The sequence below is a fragment of the Ochotona curzoniae genome, unplaced genomic scaffold (assembly GCF_017591425.1).
Source record: "Ochotona curzoniae isolate NIBS_2020 unplaced genomic scaffold, NIBS_Ocur_1.0 contig_1014, whole genome shotgun sequence".
Taxonomy (NCBI): Eukaryota; Metazoa; Chordata; class Mammalia; order Lagomorpha; family Ochotonidae; genus Ochotona; species Ochotona curzoniae.
In genome coordinates this window covers 40,965,913-40,984,844 of record NW_024464920.1, presented here as the reverse complement: position 1 = coordinate 40,984,844, position 18,932 = coordinate 40,965,913, and the positions used below count along the sequence as shown (strand labels likewise).

Genomic DNA, 18,932 nt, shown 5'->3' with positions numbered 1-18,932 from the left:
TCCCTTTTTATGTCTTTTGCTCCAAGAAAACTCGCCTGTTTTAAGCACAGCGTGCACAGCTATGGGTTCTTCTCCTTGTTACGTCATTGTCTTCTATCCTCTCCTTTGCATCGAGGTCAGCCGGAGACCTTTTGCTTAAGCTGATTTCATAGATTTTTCTATTCTTACATGATGTTTTTCTCCTCCAAAATATTTTATTGCTACTCATGTCATTCTTTAATTTTGGCCAATCATTACATTTTTTTTTTTTTTTGTGAATGTAGTACCCGTGCAGCACTTTCTTGAGAACAGAACTGTACGTTTTCTTCCCCTTTATTTAAAAAAATTTCCGTATAGTAATCCAGTGCCATTTATACAGGTTGTGTTTAATAATTCACACTTTATCTAATGCTTTATTTCTTCTTAAAGTGAACTAATGAATATGATTAGGAGTTATTCAGGACATGTTATATGTGTGTACAGAAAACGGAAGGTTAGATAACCTTCTGACTGATTTTGGCATAAAGTTTTCCAGTGATAGATTATAGTGACAAAAAAAAGGCCTTTTGATAAGAATGTAGTATTGAGGGAAGAACTACCTCGAAAGTATCTAGAGATTAGTACTATTCTAGAAAAAATAAGAAATGGCAAAGTACACCTGCAAAAGATCTATTACAAATTGAAATAGAAGAGGAAATAGGAGGAGAATGACTAAAGACCTGGATTATGACATTATGATTTGCTTTTGTGTGGCTTTTAGAAAAAATACAAGGTTTTTATTCATCATACAGTGATCTTTAACCAGAATCTCCAAGCTATTATATTCCAGCATTGGGCCAGTAACTGAAATCTCTGAATACAATGTGTGTTGCCTTTTCTTTCTTGTTTGCATACATTTAAGAAAATTCTTATTTTAAAGACTTATTTATTTGAGAGGCAGTGTTAGAGAGGAGAAATAGTGATCTTCCAGCTGCTGGTTCACACTTCAGATGGCCTTAACAGCCAGTACTGAGCCAGGTTAAAGCAAGGAGCCAGGACCGTTTTCTGGGTCTCCTCCCTGTGTGGCAGGGGCTCAAACTCCTCCCTGAGTTTCATAGGCCATTAGAAGAGAACTGGGTAGGAAGTGGTGGCAGCTAGGATTCACAGGGTCCACGTGGGCTTCAGGCATTGTAGGTGGTAGCTTAAACCACAATGCCGGGACACCACCAGCCCCCAGGAGGATTTTAAAATACTCTTTTTGGGCTTGACGTGATAGCCTGGTGGCTAAATCCTCGCCTTGCATGAGCCAGGATCCCATAAGAGCACCAGTTCACATCCTGGATACTCCAAATTCCCATCCAGGTTCCTGCTTGTGGCCTGGGAAAGCAATTGAGGATAGCCAAATGCCTTGGAACCCTGCACCCGCATGGGAGACCTGAAAGAAGCTCCCGGCTTCGGATCGGCTTAGCTCTGGCCATTGTGGCCACTAGATGAGTGAACCAGTGGGTGGAAGATCTTTCTCTTTGTATCTCCTTCTCTCTATGAATGTCCCATTCCAATAAAAATAAATAAATCTTAAGAAAATACTCTTTTTCAAGTAACTACATGGCTATTTTCAAGTATTTATTTATTTATTACTGCATGGCTATCTGTGTGGTACTTACTGATTGGAAGCAGTTATCAGCAAAATTTGAGAAGTGAAATGGTGACTGATTTCTCGTTCTCTAAGGTTAACTGTAAAAGGGTGACTTAGGTGAAGCTCTCCGTAATCACAGTCAGTCAGGTTACTGCAAATCTACCGAGACTGACAGGAAGCCACCAGGTCATTCACAGGGCATTCTAGAATATCACTGTCTCAACATGGTTATGTGACTAGAATCTAAATTTATCTTAAATGTCACTCGAGAGATCCTCTTAGCCCTGGACCATCTTCGTTCAGAGTGATTTCTAGAATATTGGTATCCTGAGAAAATATTATTGCTTTTATGGGCATTTAGTGAAAAATGTTTGCAACTTACAATGTCCATCACTTTGTTTACACACAGAAATGATAGCATAAAAATGGTGACTCAGAACAGCTACATATTTCAGAAGAAATTTGAATGATAATAGGGCATGCTGTTAATGAAATGATGCAGTAGCAGTTGGAAAATGCCACAAAGAGCAACAAAAGGTGACGGCCGTGAGTCACCCAGGGGCGGTTATGTTTGTGAGTTCAGTGGAGTCAGAGCAATGTGAAACACTGTGTTCCTTTTTTCCTGCGATTTTTCAGTATCACAGAGTATGATACTAATCTACAGAGACATTTTTTTAAACTTAATGTTCCAAAAAGTGTTCTACATACTTTTATTGATTTTATATTCTTCTGTGCTGCTGTCATGAATTTCCACAAATGTTGTGTCTTAAAATGGTAAGAGTTTATTTCTTTATAGTTCTGGAGGCCAGAAAGCCAACATGAGTTAGGTATTACAAACATCGAAGTTCTGCCAAGGCTGATTCCTTCTGGCAGTTTCAAGGAGGAATCTGTCCTGCCTCTTCCCTGTTCCGTGGTTCCTGACTCCTCATGGCATTCCGGCATTCCTGCAGTCTCTGCATCCGTGACCCCACTGTCTTCTCCTTTTCTGCAGTGAAGGCCCTTTCACCTTGCTCGTGCTGTCATCCACATGGTCAAGGATAATAGTCACATCTCCATAACCTTGACTTAATCACACCTGGGAAGCACCTTCTGCCATGTAAGATGACAATTATACGTTCTAGCGTAGTCCTTCAAAAATAGTCATAAATCCATCATTCTGCTATAAGTGTATCCTGACATTGTAGACAGTGGCAGAGAGTCCAGCATCCTATCGTCAATAGTTTCATTGGGAGACCATTTTTGATTTGGAAGTAGAGATGCATACTTCATGTATCTTCATTTCTTGATATGAAGTCTGTTTCTCTGGATGACTATGTGTACACACATGTTTATCTATGTACCTACCGATGTTGAATTTTGTGTGAAGGTTGCCTTATATCAAAGAGAATACATGATATTTTGGGATTGGCTTATTTCACTGAGCATAATGGTCTGTAGTAGGGACCATTCTGTTGCGCATGGTAGAATTTCATGCTTTTTAATGGCTGTGTAGTATTCCATAGAGTATTTTCGTTATCCACTCCTCTTTTGACAGGCATCTGGGTTGTTTCCATGTCTTTGCTTGTAGATTGTGCTGCTGTAAGTATAGGATTACAGGTCACTTTCTCACATGCAGATTTCATTTTCTTTGGACATATTCCCAGAAATGGATAGGTAGGTCATATGGATCGATGATCCATATTGACTTCCTTAGTGATTGTACTAACCTGTACTCCCACCAAGAGTGTAGGAAGCATGTTGCAATTTCAAACCTATTTTCTGTCTCTTTGGATATGCCTATTCTGGACATCTCACAGAATTGGATTTGTATGGTATACGACAGCTTATGTTTGGCTTCTTTCACTGGGCATGCTGTCTTCACGATTCACCTACGTCACAGCATGAATCAGTACTGGGTTATATATGGGTTATATATATAGTGCTGAATAACAGTCTGTCATCTAGACATAGCACATTTGTTTATGTATTCACCATTTGATACATGTTAAGTTGCCCTCTCTCTTTTTTTTTGCTATTATAGACTATACTGTGATGATGATTCACTTAAAAATTTTACGTGAGCGTAGTTTTCTGCTTTTCTCAGGTGTTTTTTAGGCATAGAATTTCTGGTTCAAATTAAATTCTGTTTAACTTTTTTAGGAACTTCCAACTCACTATTTTTAGCTTCCTATGAATTTTTCCTCCTTCTGTGAAAACGTAGGGCACTGAGTCAGGGATTGGGGCAGTGGGTGCTGGTGTTCAGCTTCCGGTGTCTTTCCCAGAATTAATGTGAAGGATGTCTTCTTGAAAGCTCCTAACTTGGCATGAGAATGGAGGTGATCTAACCTGCAGAATACTTCATTTCAATTGTGTTTAGTAGATTTCAACGCTTTTCCTGTTTGGTCTTACAAAGAAATTGTGGAAAACTTTAGTTTTAGGAGACAGGAATAATTCCTCACTGGGATGTTATTTATATTTTGCTGTGCTAGTGGAACTATGAAGCTATTCAACAAACAAATACTTCCTTTACCGCTTAAAAAAAATCATAGAGAAATTGACACTAAATGTAGCACTAGTCATATATCCTTAAATAGAGGAAAGTATAAAAGTGATTTTTTTGCTAGCATAATTATTTTGAAAATGTGATGGCAAATGCAGACAAAGCTTCAGGAATGACATTTGCTTAGAAATTATAATTTTCTCTGTGAGAGTTGCTGACTCCTACCTGATGCAAACAAAAGAAAAGTTTGAATTTCTGTCTTATTGAAACATCTTCAGTCATATGTAAGAAGATCTTTTTAAAATGTATTTATTTGACAGACAGAGCAAAGGAGAGAGGGAGAAGGAGAGAGCAAGGGAGATCTTTCATCTGCTGGTTCACTCCCCAAATGCCCTAATGACTGAGGGCAGGCCAGGCCATTGCCAGAAGCCAGAAACTGCCCCAGCTCTCCAGGGTGCACATTGGGAGAAAGCTGTGTCCCAAACAGACGTGGCACGCGATCCCAGGCACTCCGATATGGGGTGCAGATGTTATCACACCTTAATATGCGGTCACAGTACCAGCTCCCTTTAGCTGAAATATTGATAATAAAACTCTAATTAGCTAAAATGATATCAGCAAAAATGGTTTAGCATGATATATCTGTCTCAAGTGATATACAATGTGTAATTATAGGGAGGTTTAGAATTAAAATATTTGAGAACTAAACTTGGGATTAATAGTTTTGGGGCTTAAGAATCAGTACATATTTATTTTATATACTCAGAATGTAGCCTGTTAAAATAATATATCAGTCTTATACTCTCATTTTTAAATTTGTAATTAACTTGTTATTGTGATTGTTAAATAGAAATCTTACCAAATTTGTGTATATTATGAATATTTATTCAAAATCTTTAGTTACCATATTCATACATTTAGCTTATATAATTTGTAAAGATTATTTTTAAGCACTTGAGAACTTTTGTGATATATGTGAACTGTCTAAAGTAAACAAATGTCTCAGGGTGTTAACTAAGTCTATAAATGGAGCCAAATACTCCAGACTCTTAAAAATAATTTTTGGTTGAATACTAGACATTATAAATATGATGTTAAGTGCTTGATTGTTTTTTCTTTACAGAATGCTGGATTTTGTTCTTGTAGGCAGTTGTGTGGGGGTTAGTTTGAGCTTTATAAATCTGCTTTAAAGTTTCATTGGGATAGATCTTAGTGCAGACATGACTCTAGGGCTAGCCCTGCTGCTACGATGTGACTCTTCTGGGGTCTCTACTGAATGCTCTCAGTGTTCCAAACGACTTCTCTGTAGAGGGTTGGATCTTGCTCCAATGACTTCCAGCCTTTTGTAAACCTGGGGAATTTTTCAGTTTATAAGTCCTTGATTATTCTTGGCCTAGACTTGTGGAACTTACCCTATGCTTACATAGGTTAGCATTCAGCTCTCAAACTCTTTCTCTGATGGATTCTTTTCCAATATTTTACCCTGTAAATTCCTGTTGCTTTAGCCTACGGACCTGCCAGTTTTCCATCCCTGAGCAAATGATCTCTGTGTGCCTTTTGTTACAAACCTGGGGCTGCTGTAAGGCTTATCTCATTTATTTTCCTTTTCCTAGGAATCATGGTCTTGCATTGTCAGTTTTCTAGTATCTGAAAATAGAGATACAAACACACTCATGTAAATCTTCTAGTCATTTCTGAAAGCACATTTAAAAATTTGCTATAATATTGTATACATCATTTGTATAAGCAAGACAAATGGCAGAGACCAAAATCAGTGAGGCATAGAAGTATATGAATGCTCTGTCTAGAGGACAGCATAATGAAAATAGGAAAGGAATATGGAATTATCAAAATAGACCATCTGCCACAGAGAAGTGCAACAGAGTCCTGACAGTCTGTTACCCAACTGGTTCCCAAATTGCAAGGTGTTATTAATACTAATAGCAATAATGATGATGAAGCCAGGGGTGGTGATAACTATGTTACCAGTGCACTATCTTAGCTGATCTACATGTTTGCATATTTAATTTACATAAAATTTGTACTGTTATGAATGCATTTCATGGATGGAGAAAGTGAAGATGAGCAAAGTAAAATGTCTTGTCCAAGATAAGTTGTAACACTCAGATAATAACACTAGGTATTGTAGCCAAATTATAGTTGGCACGCTGTTCTATGTTCCCTCTTAGTGCATTAAGGATTCAGAGTAGTAGTTATGTAGTGAAGAAATAAGTTTTTTTGAGCCTCGTTTTTCACCTTCTCTTTGGTGCTTGGGTAGTTATTATCAGTCCATAGGCCAGTGTTGTAGGAATGTCAGGACCGGAAGATCCCTGGGACTCGATTGCTGATGCCACGCAGTTCTGTTTGACTGTGGAGCTGAGCATTTCTGTCATCATCCAACTCTTCCTGCTTCTTCACTGTGTTCCAAAGCAAGCTTCAGTTTCTTCATAAAGTGGAAATGACGGTATTTGTTTTATGGATAATGAAGTGAGATGACAAATTCAAAGCATCCAGTCTGGTGCTTGATAAATAGGGGACGAATGTGAGCTTATGTTTACTGTTGTTGTTCTTGCTACTGCTATTCCAGTGAAAGTCACATATAGCAAATATTTGTTGAATTAACTTGCTGGTTTTTAATCAGAATATTTAATATTCTCTCCTTATTTACATTTCTCAACGTCTTTGAACTTTATAGAAAAAATGGAGCATGCCTCCATGTCTGATGGCATCATTTCATCTGATAACTGTTACTTGTGGTAATTTACATGTCCCACAAGGAATGATGAGCAATTAAAATGTTGTTTCTTCTTTTCATTTTAGAGAACTATTACTTCGTTTCTCCGTTAGTTGGTGTGTTTTTCTTAGCGCTCACTCCTATCTGGATTATAATAGCTGCCAAGCATCCAGCCACAAGGACAGTTCTCCATTCAGGCTGGGAGCCTGTCATCACGGCGATGGTTATCAGCAGGTTGGTATTGAAGTGTATGAGCATTCCATATATGTGCGTAGTTGTATTCCTTGGTTTAATCATTTTATGAGGCCATGTGCTGCTCACTGCAGTGGTAAGGAATGTGACAGCAGTTACTGAAATCAATGCAAGCAGAAATTCTTTGGAGATACCCAGTCTCAGAATTCTCTCCAACCAAAGCCTCACAACCCTGATGAATGAAATTCAGTTGTGTTGTGTGTATGTATAGTCTATGATAACATTCCATATTTTTAATAATCTGTTGTCCAGATAAGCATAAGCCTTTTATCTATTTTCATGTCAGTATTCTGACAGACTTTTTAAAAATACACATGTTAAAAAATTTCTGGGATGGAACTGAGAAGGTATTGGACAAAGGATATGGATTTTTAAAATCAATTTTCCATCACAATTTTATTAACAGTAAGCAATCAACCAGTCTCACAATTTTATTTAGAATGCAGGTGCAAATATCTGGCTGAGATTTTTTTTTTCGGTCCAAATAAAAATTTGTAAACCAGCCATGCTTCTAATAGGTTTTTGAATTGATGAGCTGATTTACTTGTGAGATAAGTCTCCGAAAATTTTCTTTCTTTTCCCCTCTGTACATTCATTTAAAAAATTTTTTATTTGAAATTTTGAATTTTATGGTACAAGGGTATGAAATTTCATCTAGACAAGAAAAATAAGTCCTGGAGGTATGTTGTACAATATAGTAGCTATAATTAATACCTTCTTGAAAATTACTGAGAAGGGCATAGCATGATGGCTCAATGGCTAAATCCTCACTTTGCAAGCACTGAGATCCCATATGGGTGCTGGTTCATGACCCAGCTGCTCCACTTCCCATCCAGCTCCTGCTTGTGGCCTGGGAAAGCAAAGCCTGGGGACCTGCAGCCATGTGAGAGACCTGGAAGAAGCTCCTGGCTCCTGCCTGTTGTGGCCATTTGGGGAGTGAATCAGAGGATGGGAGATCTTTCTCCATCTCTCCTTTGTTCTGTAAATATGATCTGCCTTTCCAATAAAAATAAATAAAATCTCTTAAAAAAAAGAAAGACGGGCCCAGTGCGATAGCATAGTGGTTAAAGTCCTCGCCTTCAATGCACCGAGATCCCATATGGGCGCTGGTTCTAATCCCAGCGGCCCCGCTTCCCATCCAGCTCCCTGCTTGTGGCCTGGGAAAGCAATGGAGGATGGCCTAAAGCCTTGTGACCCTGCACCCACGTGGGAGACCCAGTTGCTGCCGCTTGGGGAGTGAACCAATGGGTGGAAGATATTCCTCTCTGTTTCTCCTCCTCTCTGTATATCCACCTTTCCAATAAATAAATAAATATTTTTTTAAAAAAGAAAGAAAGAAAACTACTGAGAAGTATTCTCACCACAGTGGGAAAAATATCAAGTAATGTACATGCTAACTAGCTTAGTTAATCATTTCATTGTGTATTACATATACATATGCAATTTGCCAATTTAAATAAATGAATTATGTATAAGTAAAAGGATATCAAGCTTCATTGAGACATTGAGAATGTATGGTTTGCCACGGCATGAGTTAGTTGCCTTTTTATAGATACATGCATGTATGTATTTGAAAGGCAGAATTACAGAGAGAGGAGGGAAGATACACATACACACACACACGGGACACAGAGAGAGAGAGAGATACAGAGAGAGAGAGAGAGAGATTGATTTCATCTGTTGGCCTCCTTGCCAGGGCTCAGACAAAGCAGGAGTCAGAAGGTGGCAGGGAACTAAGCACTTGGGGTCTTCTCTTGCCTTTCCAGGGGTTTTAGCAGTGATACGGACTGGAAATGGAGGAGCCAGGACTCAAACCAGCGTCCAGATGGGATGGTAGTATTGCAGGTGTTGACAACCCATTGTGCCACAAGATCAGCTCCTTTTGTGACTATAGCTAATTATTTTAATTTGCCAGTGGCAAGACACACCCTAGTTGTATCTTGTTGTAGCACATCAGTCATCCTTCTAATGCTTTTACTTCAAATATGAAAAGATACTCTTTTAAAAATTATATTTAAAAGTATAAGAATACTGGATGACATAGTTCTAAAAATCCATAAATTCTGAATAATGTAAAATGACTTTCAAACCCCTGTATTTTCAAACTTACATGGTGAGTAATTTACTGTATGTTCTTCTGACCCTTATAAAGATTTATTTTTATTGGAAAAGCAGATTTAGAGAGAGAAGGAAAGACAGAGATCTTCTGTCCACTGGTTCACTCCCCAAATGGCCACAAGGACCAGAGCTGAGCTAGGCTGAAGTCAGGAGCCGGGAGCCTCCTCTGGGTCTCTCACATGGGTGCAGGATCCCAAGGCCTTGGACCATCGTCTACTGCTTTCACAACCCGCAAGGAGGGACCTGGACTCAAAGTGAAGCAACTGGAACTAGAACTGGCACCCATATGGAATGCTGGCACTGCAGGTGGAGGACTAACTTCTTTCCAGATATTTTAATGCGTTTAAAACATATTTTCTCTTACTTTTACAAAGATCATATCTTGGGGATTAAAGTCCTGGAATCTGGAGCTGTTGCTTAAGCCATGTGTTATTTTTCTGTAAAGTAAGGATATCTGTATGTCCAGAAGAACTCCAAGTGCATTCTCTTTCCTCTTTTGAAATGATCTCATTTTGTATCTTTCAGCATTGGGGGCCTTATTCTGGATACAACTGTATCTGATCCAAACTTGGTTGGAATTGTTGTTTACACACCTGTTATTAATGGTAAGAGTTAGATGCAGCTTTCATGATGATATCCAATGTGCCCAGTGCTTGTGACGATTTAAGGAGTAAATCAACAGATGGACAATCTATCTCTCTTTCTCCCCAGATGTGTGTGCATATATGTAAATGTATATATGCACACATGTACATATATGTATATACCTATGTAGATATCTATATAGACCTCTATATCTGTAGCTAACTAGCTACGTAGAGATAGATACAGTTACGTAAGAGTTCAAACTTTCAAATAAAAACATGTTAAAAAAAAGAGGTGGTGGTGGGGATTTTTGAGCCTGAATTAGAGGCCCTGATGTGGTACCCAGCAGTTGCTTCTGAAACAATTGTCGCTCAATATCTGAGGGGAATTGTATCCAGGACCCTCTGCATATTTAAAAAAAAATTGTGTACATGTTGAAGTACCTTGTTGAAACTGTGCTGTTTCTATTTAATGTGCCCATGTGCTCATGTACTTATCATCTGTAGATTATTTATGATGCCCCAGCTCATGTAAAGACAATGTAAAGTCTATATAGAAGTTATTACACTGTGTTGTTTAGGGAAAAAGGACAAGAACAAAAAATTCCATGTTCAGTACAGGAATAATTTTTTCTTTCCAAGTAGTTGTTTTTAAAAAGATTTATTCATGTATTTGAAAGGAAGAGTTACACATATAGAAGGATAAGCACACACACATGAAGACCAAAGCCAAGATCCTGGAACCCGAGTTTGATTCTCATGTGAGTGGCAATGACCTGAACACTAGAGGCATCTGCTTCTTTCCCAGGCACATTAGCAGGGAGCTCCATCAAAAGAGGAGTATCCAGGGCTTAAACCAGTGTTCACATGAATGCCAGTGTCACAGACAGTGGCTTAAGCTGTTGTGCCACCATGCTAGCCCTTTACCAAGTATTTTTGATCTGCAGAAAGCATGGGTAAGCAGGATTGAATATGCATACAACGTTTGAGAACCACTTCTTGCCATCTGGCTTCAGCTTTCTAACTCTCTAGACTTGACACATGCATTTCTTTCCTGATCCATACTTGGAATTGAATATTTGCATGTGAAAGACTACACTCCTGGGTGAACTCATTGTCTTCTCTTAAATGTCTTTCTCCTCCTGTGTCAGTTAATCGTATTATCTACCCAGGATCCCAAACAAGACATCCCAAAGCCACACACTCCCTCTCTCTTATAATCTCTACTCTGATTCTTGAAGTAACTTGTGAATTAGTCTCAACACTTTGTCACTCCTGGTTGTGTTTATCATCTCTCCTGATACAACTCCATAAATTTGCCTCCCTGCCCCATTTCTTACCCTTTACTTCTCTGTCCTGCATAAGGCCAACAGTTATTTTTTATCCTAACAAAGCAGATTCTACCCCCGGTTGCTTAAAAATCACAGTTAGCTTTTAATTTCCTAGTGGATAGGTATAAATTATTTACCATCATGTATTGAACCCAACCTGCTCTAAAGTCTGCTTCTTTTAGTCTCATTTCCCCAACACTCCATTAATTTCAAAGTTCTCATTTTGAATTTTTTATGATTTCTCAAATACATTGTGTTGTTCTGTGCCCCATGTCTTTGCACCTGCTGTTCTCTCTGCTGTCTTATTTCCCTTTTCTTGCTTACAAAATTCTGCTCATTTATCCAGACCCAATTAAAATGTCACCTCTTTTGCAAAGTAGATACTTAGGCAGAATACTTTGAGCAGTTTTATTATAATATGTATTGAGTTTGTATGATAATTTTCTTTCTCTTTTGACTCTGAATAGTGCCTGCCACATTTCAAGATGTCGTAATTGTCAGATGAATAAATGCATAACTTAAGCTACATACTTAGTATTACTGCAAACTAGGTGTCACAGAGTCTGAGAAATTGTCTTTAAATAACACTTCCTAGACTGTAAACAAAAATGTTCATATACTTCAGTGAGTACTGGTGAGGTTCATTTAAAAAGCAAAAATAGAAAATGGGTTTCTCCTGTTTGTATAAAAAAAATTGACTCTGGTGGCAACATTTACTACTTTTCTTAATGATTTATCCTTCTTGTAGCTAGAGATTGGAATTAATTTCTCATTATTTTCACCTCTGTGGCTGTATCCGCAAAGCCCATTTGCTAGGAGCAAGTATTTGCATGAGAGTTCTGATGTTAAAGGAGAGTTAGGAACAGCCCATGAGATGCCACTTGGAGCACCACGTTGCCTGTCCTGGTGCCTGGGTTCTTGTCCAGGCTCCACTCTGTTTCCAGCTTCCTGCCATTGCTCACCCTGAAAGCGGTGGAATCGCTCAAGGGCTTTGTCCCCAACACCAGGTGGGAGACTTGGATTGAGTTCAGGGTTCGGGCTTAACCTGGCCCTGTCCCAGCTGTTGACAGCAAATGCGGGATGATCAGAGAACGAAGGATTCATCTCCATTTTTCTCTTTCTCTCTGCCTTTCAGATAACTAAAAGTAAATAATGTTTATTTTAAGAGAATGATTGATATGGGTTCATTAAAGTAAAAATATGTTTATAAAAAAAACCAGAGAAGGTTAAAGAAAAGATCCATGAAGTAAATATTTTGTAGGCAAAAGGATAATTCAAGAGGGACCATTTACTCAGTAATTAGGAAATCATGTTATTGTTCAATTGAGCTGCAGGCTAAGTAAATAAGGATATAATGTTAGAATACTATGAACAATAAAACGAATGAATTATTTATCACACAGATGATAGCCAGGATGACTCTTAAGAAAGCAATATATGATAAAGTATTTCAATGGAGTACAAAAGCATGAAAGTTGCCATGATACTTAAGAATGCAAATGTGTGCTGTAGTAAGCCAGAGGAAAGTGAGGGAAATGAACACAGAGAAGGGGAAGCAGGTGGAAGGGTTTGGGGTTGAGGAGGAGCACATGGAGCACTTCAGATGTTAATGTGATATTCTTCTCCTTAAACGGAAGCAGGAATACACACGTTTATTCGCATGCAACAAAAATTGGAATTGGTGCATACAAGCATTGAAAATGTTTGTGAAAAGCAGGTAGTATGAAGAAACTGACGGCAGCTGATGTGGTGCGGAGAGCTAAGCTGTTGCTGGGTAGACTGACAGTCCACGTGGGAACATTGCTTCCAGTCCTGGCTACTCTGCTTCCAGCCCTGTGCTGATGGGTCTGGGAAGCAGCAGACAAGCATTCAATGCCTGAGTCCCGTCAAGTGGGAGCCCTGGGTGGAGTTCCTAGGTCCTCACTTCAGCCTAGTCCAGTCCCAACTTAAAGTCAGCCAGCAGATGAAAAAGCTCATTCTTTGTCTCTCCCTGTCTGTCTGTTTCTTTCTGTCACTGTGCTTTACAAATAAATAGGTACATATTTTAAATGTTTATTTATTTTTTTTAACTTTTATTTTTGAAATTTATCGTACAATTCTGTATAGTCTGGGATTCCCCTACCCCCAACTTCCACCCCCCGTTTGATTTTTCCCATAATGTCATAACTCTTCATAAGGAATTACAATTCCATCAGTCTGCTATTTAAATGTGCCCTGACATTGCTGGTACAGACAGTGTCAGTCCATCATCCCATTGTCTAGATATGTCCAACACTTTCATTAGGAGTCCATCTTTTGTTTGGAAACGGAGATTTGTGTTGCATTTGATATATCTTTTTTTTTTTAATGAAGAAATGTTTGAATTCATAGTATGCATTTTCCAATGAACTTTTTGAAAACATTTTATATACATAGATTCTAAATCTTTTTTGCACCAAAATGAACATACCTTTTTTTTTTAAATTAATTTTTTTTTTTATTGTTGCTTACATTGTATTATGTAGTACAGTTTTATAGGCGCTGGGGATTCCCCCCACCCCTCCCATACCCCTCCCCCCATGGTGGATTCCTCCACCTGAACATACCTTTTAATTCTACTTTTCCACAAACTTTTAGAAGTACCCTTATATTTTTCTATCTACTAAATACTTAGTATAACAACTAAAATCTTAAAGGAGCACTTTTAGAGTCCTTATGAAGTGACTGATAGTGAAGATAAATTAATGTTGGAAGTTCTGAGGCCAGAAGTGCAAATGAGAAACCTTTTCTAAGATGAGAGATGTGAATATGTATGCTGGCAAGGAGGCAAAGGAAGAACAGAGAGAAAGACTAAGGATGTGTAAAAGATGGGGAATTATGATGGAGCAAGGTCCTTGAAATGATGGGTTGCAAAATATCCTGGGGAAGAAAGGATCCACCTTACTTCAATGTGCCGAGGAATCCTGAAGAGCAAGAAGTATAAATACAGAGATCTGAGGATGGGGGGATGAGAACAAAATGAAGGGGCATGCAACTGACAGCTTCAGTCCTCTCAGAAAGGCAGATAGAGTCATAGCTCTAGGGCAGTGTTTCCCAACCTTCTTCAAGTTGGCAATAAATGACACAGTAGACAGAAGAAAGCAGCCACTTGTCACCAGAGGCAACCAGCTTCGAGTTGCAGTCATGCCAAGTTCTTAGATCACGGCCTCGACACCACAGTAACTCATCTGAAACTTTCTAGTTTTGAAGTTCTTGTCTAGGTCACTCACTTGCAACCTTTTTTCTTTCCATTATCACCTTCTCAAGGAGCCATTTTAAACAGTTTTCTCACTGCCCATGCCCATCCATGAAGCTTAATATCATGGATACACTATTTAACTCCACATACTGGGTAAATCTGTGTTTTATACATAAAACAATTGTGAGCCCCCTCAGCCCCCCAAAACCAGTTTTTGCCTCTATTAAGAATACATGATCAAGGGGAAGGGGAATTTGGAGGCTTGGAGTCGTTCACCGTCTTATCTGCCAGTGCAGAGGAAGGAAGAGGTGGAGCTGATGGGTAGGGCCTTGCTTAGACGAAAGAGTCTTGGTTAAAGGGGTTCTACGTATTGCTCTGAAAATATGGAAATACGGAAGACAGATCTCTTCCATCATTTTGTGTTTCTTGAGACTGAAAGAGTAATTACTGCGTGTGAGTTCTGAGGAAGGTGGGGTCTTGAAGGGAAAAACAGATGAAATACACAGCTTTGTGAAGAGGCTGCAATATGTAGCATTTATGGAAAGTGATGGATCTTTTGTGCTGTTGACTATAAGGATTTATGTTTCATGAAAATGAGCTTTTATTTTTATCTCCCTTGGGAATGTACAAAGGAATCTTAATAGAATTTGAAAGATACTCTATGATTTGACTGCTGATTATTTACTGGAAACATGTATTTCTAAATTTAACAAAACACTGATTTAAATTTTAAAGCAGTCCCTAGGTGAAGCCTCTGATAATTTCCTCTTATTACCAAACTTATCGGCTGAGTTTGTTCTAACTTAAGACACCTAAAATTAGGTCTTGTGGATACTGAGGAGTCTCTCTAATTATTTAGTATGTTGACAAGATCTTTTTTACTCATTTTCTTAATTTATGTAAGACTATCCTTAGATACTCTTCACTTGCTTTAATAATGCAATTACTCTCTGAAGAATTTGAATAATTTAAAAGAAATGCTAATAGACCAGCTCTTGGTAGAAACACAGTGCACATCGTGACAGCAAGAAAGTCTTTCTTGACATTGAAGAAAGCTCTTCTAAAGTAAGAATTGTGCTGCAGTTTAAAAATATAACTACAGATGATGATGAGACCATGAGAAGTTAAAACTGTCATTAGTCCCTTCATTAATTATATTGTTTATTTTTAAGTTGTATTCACCTTATCTGATATCTTTCTAAAGTCTAATTTCATTTTGTTTTTCATTTGGTGAAAGTGTAATATTGGTGTCTGTTTCCTGGACTGCAGCGTGGTGCCAGTGAGGATACAGAGAAAAAGATGATAAAGTGTTTCTAGCAGTTTATTTGACTTATTATCATATTTGTTTATCTGTTATGTGGTAATACAAGTAATGAAAGTAGTTGTATAAAGTTTTACCAACGAATGTTTTATGAAATTCTACCAACAAATTTGTGGGGTTTTTTTTTTAGAAGAGAACTACAGCAAATCAACTAGTTGTTCTAAAAAAAAAAAGGTTTTACTTTATTTTTAAGGCGGAGGTAGAGAGGGAGAGATCCTCTGTGTGCTGGTTTACTCCTCAAGTGGTCCCAGCTGCTGGAGTTGGGCTAGGCCAAGCTGAAGCCAGGAGTAGGAATTCCATCTAGTTCTCCCACATGGGTGGCAGGGGCCCAGATGCTTGTGCCACCTTCCACTGCTTTCCCAGGCACATCAGCAGAGTGTTGGATCTGAAGTGCATCAGCCAAGACTCACATGAGATATTGATGTCATAGGCAGCAGCTTAACCCACTGTGCCCTAATGCTGGTTCCCAGTTAGTCACTTGTTTTTTTTCTTCAACCTCAGTCAGTCCAGTGGAATCCATGGGGCATAAGTGAATACTCTCAAGCGTAGCAGTGAATGCTTTCTGCATTGAAGCATTCTGTAGTCTCTACTTATTTAGTATATTGACAAGATCTAGGCAGAATGTTAGAGAACCCCCAAAGTAAAAGAAGAAAAGCACCTCTAAATGCAAGCATTTTCTTTGTATGTATATTCAGTATAATTTAGATCCTCCTTTTAGAGTACAATGGACAAAGTCTGTGGTTGGCTACTAAGAGTTATTTTGTTTTTAACTAGCTTACTGGTTCACCCTCTTTGCAGAAGTTGTTGTATTGTGTAGTGTACCTGCTCTTGCCTCTTTATTTCTAAGGTTTATTGTTTACTTTCAGTTTGTGGTACAAGTTACTGGCCCTGTCAGATGAGCATCGGTCCCTGCCAATTATTCACTATTCTTTTTTATTTATAAAATTTATTTTAAAGGTGAGGAAATCACAGCCACACGTGGGCCATGTGCTAGGATGGAGTGGGTTGGGAGGGGAAAGATGAGAGAGAAATGTTTCTGCCTTCCATCCTGTGACCGTGGGAAGAGAGAGCACTGAGCCTGGATGATAGGACTCCTGGGTCCCCAGAGAGGGGAAAGTGCATCCTAGGGAAGAGATCATTGGACTGGCAGGCAGATAGTATTACATAGGGTAGAGGAAGTGTGGCTTCCAACTCGTGACCCTAAGGCAGCTGCATGCCTGTCCCATTGCATGTCCCTCCTCTCAGGGAGTTCTGACCTCCATCTTAAGGGCTGAAGGAGGATACAGATGTATCACATCTTCTGTAGTTTCATCATGCTGTTTAGGAGTGTAGGCCTTGAGTATGTTAGATTTGGAAACATCTATCTGTCTCAGCTAGTGGGTCCACCTCAAAGCCTGGAGAATGTCCATTTAGTGCTAATGGCCGTGTCTCTCCCTCCCCCGTTGTTGTCATTACTCTGAGAAGTTGTTGGCTTTTTGGACAGATTTGTCAGTCAGCATGAACAAAATTAAATAGAAAGCAATTGCTGGTAGAATGCTATTTAAAAAGGGAAGATTGTATTTTATCATTTCTCAAACACTGGGTGATGATTGTCCCTGTGTAGATCGTAAAGTCATCTAGCTTGGGTGTAAAGACGTTCGAATGTTGCTTTCAGAGAACACACTATTGTTAGAGTAGAGATGATAGATTCCATTAATCACCAAACAGGCTCCTCCTTGTTCTGTGAGTGTGGAATCTAGGGCCAGGAGGAGGTCCTTGACTGCCTCAGGCAGAGTGTCCACAGCCTTAGTACTTGCTGTAGAATTTGTTCTGAAGTGCATGTCAAATTCCCTGAAACAACAGTCTGGCTTTTAAAGTTCATGTGACAATCATAAATCTTCTAAGGAGTGCTATCAATAGCAGCTTCCAGAGAGAATCAAGAAGAGGCAGGAAAACACATGTCTGCCTAAGATACAATAGTCTCAATATGGCAGTAGCAATTTTTTACTTACTTTTTTGCCTTTTGAAGAGGTATTTGAGGTCTGAGTTTGGTCTACTGGAATAAGCAGTGTGTAGGTTCCTCTTCATTGTGCAGGAGTCAGGAGATTAGGTGGCCTAACGTGCAATGTGTATGTCAAAGCCAGGGCACGTACCCCAGGGCTTTGGTCCCTCAGATCAGAGATCCTGATGTGTCTGATGCTAAAAGGATGGGAAAGCATAGGCTGCTTGCCAACGCCAAAGGCCTTCAGGAGAACCCCCGCTCCTACTCCAGCTCAGACCCCTGGCCTACCTCTAGCTGGCACAGATACTGTGGGTACAGCTTAATACCTCAATACTCTTGTCTAAAACTTTAGTTCAGAAAAGGAGCTTAGACTGAGAAAATTCAAACTTCTTTTTAAAGATTCATGTTTTATTTGTATTTGGAAGGCAGAGTTACAGAGAGAAGGAGGGACAGATCTTCATCTGCTGGTTCATTCCCCAAATGGAGGCAACAGCTGGAGCGTGGCTGATTTGAAGCCAGGAGCCAGGAGCCTCCTCTGGGTCTCCTATGTGAATATAGGGGCCCAAGAACTTGAGCCATCCTTTGCTGCTTTTCCAGGTCATTAGCAGAGAGTTGGATCAAAAGTGGAACCGCCCCGACTTGAACCAGTAACCATATGGGATGCTGGCGTGCTGGCAGAGGTTTAAACAATCATCACTAAATTCTGGTAGAAAATTTATTAACAGAAGGCAAATTAAATGATGATTTAAAATATGGGTCCCAGATTATCTAGTCTTCTCTATTCTTTTTCTTGCCATTTATTTTTATTGGAAAGGCAGATTCTCTTTTCTTCCTTATTTGTTTTTTTTAAATAAGACAACATGAGAGGAAGAATAATACCGTTCCTAGACTTTGTCTTACCTACAGTTAAGATAACACCAAGTCAAAATTATAATATTTGTGTGAATGGTTTGTTATTAATAATAATAGTTGACATTTGTTGAGCCTTTTCTGTGTCCAGAAACTGTGCTAACTGTCCTTGTGTAGGCAATTTATTTAATTCCCCCAACATCCTTATGAAGTAAACGTTAGATGATCTTTTTTTTTTCAGAGTAGAAAAAGAGCTCCAGGAATTTAAATGCCACTGCAGGATTTGTAAGTGGTGAGTAGCTTTCAAATTCATGTGGCATGAGCCGGCATCAGATTTCCCAGAAAGCAGCGTGGCCTTCATGTGCCTTAATTATTCCACCTCGTCAACATGACTTAAATATATATTTTTAAAGAAATTTATTTTCGTCTAGAAAATTTTTTAAAACTCCCTGGGATATACTGCATTTATCAT

At 38.9% G+C, this 18,932-nt stretch overlaps 1 protein-coding gene across 1 annotated transcript in view; it reads left to right on the top strand.

Annotated features, from left to right (window-relative positions):
* The window catches only part of SLC41A2 (solute carrier family 41 member 2), an 81,094-nt gene that overhangs the window by 34,836 nt on the left and 27,326 nt on the right, over positions 1-18,932 (top strand). The window contains exons 6-7 of the mRNA XM_040984748.1: positions 6,894-7,041; positions 9,703-9,782. Coding sequence (XP_040840682.1) covers positions 6,894-7,041; positions 9,703-9,782 — 228 coding nt within the window. The remainder of the gene's footprint in view (positions 1-6,893; positions 7,042-9,702; positions 9,783-18,932) is intronic.